At 25.4% G+C, this 1,446-nt stretch overlaps 1 protein-coding gene across 1 annotated transcript; it reads right to left on the bottom strand.

Moving 5' to 3' along the window:
* Window positions 1–160: 160 nt before the first annotated feature.
* On the bottom strand, window positions 161–1,440 carry LOC115242120. The gene is made up of 3 exons (XM_029818188.1): window positions 638–1,440; window positions 267–515; window positions 161–185 (listed from the first exon to the last, which is right to left on the bottom strand). Exons 1-3 carry the CDS (start codon window positions 834–836, stop codon window positions 175–177), a joined length of 459 nt encoding a protein of 152 aa, XP_029674048.1. The 5' UTR covers window positions 837–1,440; the 3' UTR covers window positions 161–174.
* Between the last annotated feature and the right edge of the window lie 6 nt (window positions 1,441–1,446).

The following is a 1,446-nucleotide window of genomic DNA, read 5'->3' on the forward strand; positions in this document are numbered from 1 at the left end:
ATATATTAAATATATAAAATATTTAAGAAAGTCTGTTAATATATTTTTAAAAATATAATATCCTTATTATAATTATAAAAATTACCTTCACAATTGTCAATAACCAAAGTATTATACGTTTCTTTATTTATTTTCATTAAATTAGTATTTGTTTTTTCCAATTTTTTTTCTTTGTCAACAGATATCTTTTCTATGTTTCAATATAAATAAGAATAGTTAAAATATTGTGTTATAGAAAAAATATATATTATCTATTTTTTACTTACTTCCTAATTGCTTCGATTTATCACAAAATGTACTTATTTTTGTATCACGTGCATCTTTTTGTGGAATTTTAGGGTAGGGTGATAACTGAATCCTTTCGTCATCAGTAGCATTATCATCGCTACTTGATATTACTTTCTTGGCCCTATTCTTTCGAGATTTTTTTAACTCTTCAGAGCCACCGCTCTCTGAATTTATGTCTGATATAAATTCTGCTTTCTTTAATTTTAGTAATCTTTTCTCATATGTGTCTAAATAGGATATAAAATTTATTAATGCTTAACGGTTAAAAAAAACTTATTATATATGTACTTTTAAAATTTAATAATAACTTTTTGAATTATATAACACTTGTTTTATTTATGTTACTTACTTGCAGTAGCTAATATCCTTTTTATATTATATGTAGGCCAATTATCCTGAGGTAAAATCTTTTTTTTCACAGCTTTTATAAATCTCGCATGCGAAGTAAATTGTGGCCAATGAGCACTATTTTTATCTTTTATTAACCAGGAGGTAGGAATCATTTGTAAACCATCTTCAAACTCGACAATAGAGTATAATTCTTCCATGATGAAATTCTTTACTATATTTATCCTTCAAACATATTTGAAATTATTGATGCAGCAATGGGAAGACTGCAAACTTATTATCTTTTATTAATGGTAGTTTAACATATTTTGTTTTAACATTTTCTATTGGCCACATCTTTAATTCTGATAAGTTCTCTACAATAAATATTCCTATAAGAGACGAAGGACAAGGAATATCATACAAATCTTTTCTATGACAGAATTCATGGCCTATAATGACATTTGTATTAAGCTCTTTACAGTAAGCAATATTTTTTACTTCAATAATTTTCCCATCTCTTAAACCACAACAATTATCTGCCAATGTATCAATGCGTATTGTTGTATTTAAGCATCTCATTATTTGGTATTGAGGATTATAGCAATCTTCTATTAAAGGACCTTTTGTATGAGTAGATTTGAGATCTACCAAAAAATGAGAACATGTTATTTCAGATTCTTGTGTTTTGTTGAGCTTATTTTGTTCATATTCAATGTATCTGCGAATAATTTGTTCTAATGGTTTATCAGGTTTTTTTAATAATTTTTTTAACGTTTGTAAGTAATTTTCATATTTAAAGGAACTAAAATAATCTAATGTTCCAAACTT

The sequence above is a fragment of the Formica exsecta genome, unplaced genomic scaffold (assembly GCF_003651465.1).
Source record: "Formica exsecta isolate Colony F162 unplaced genomic scaffold, ASM365146v1 scaffold5680, whole genome shotgun sequence".
NCBI lineage: Eukaryota > Metazoa > Arthropoda > Insecta > Hymenoptera > Formicidae > Formica > Formica exsecta.

Excerpts from the sequence above, each read along its gene's own strand:
- LOC115242120 (XM_029818188.1), bottom strand. The coding sequence starts at position 836 with ATGGAAGAATTATACTCTATTGTCGAGTTTGAAGATGGTTTACAAATG. Across the intron at positions 516-637 it reads AAGGATATTAGCTACTGCAA|ACACATATGAGAAAAGATTA; the intron begins GTAAGTAACATA and ends TATCCTATTTAG.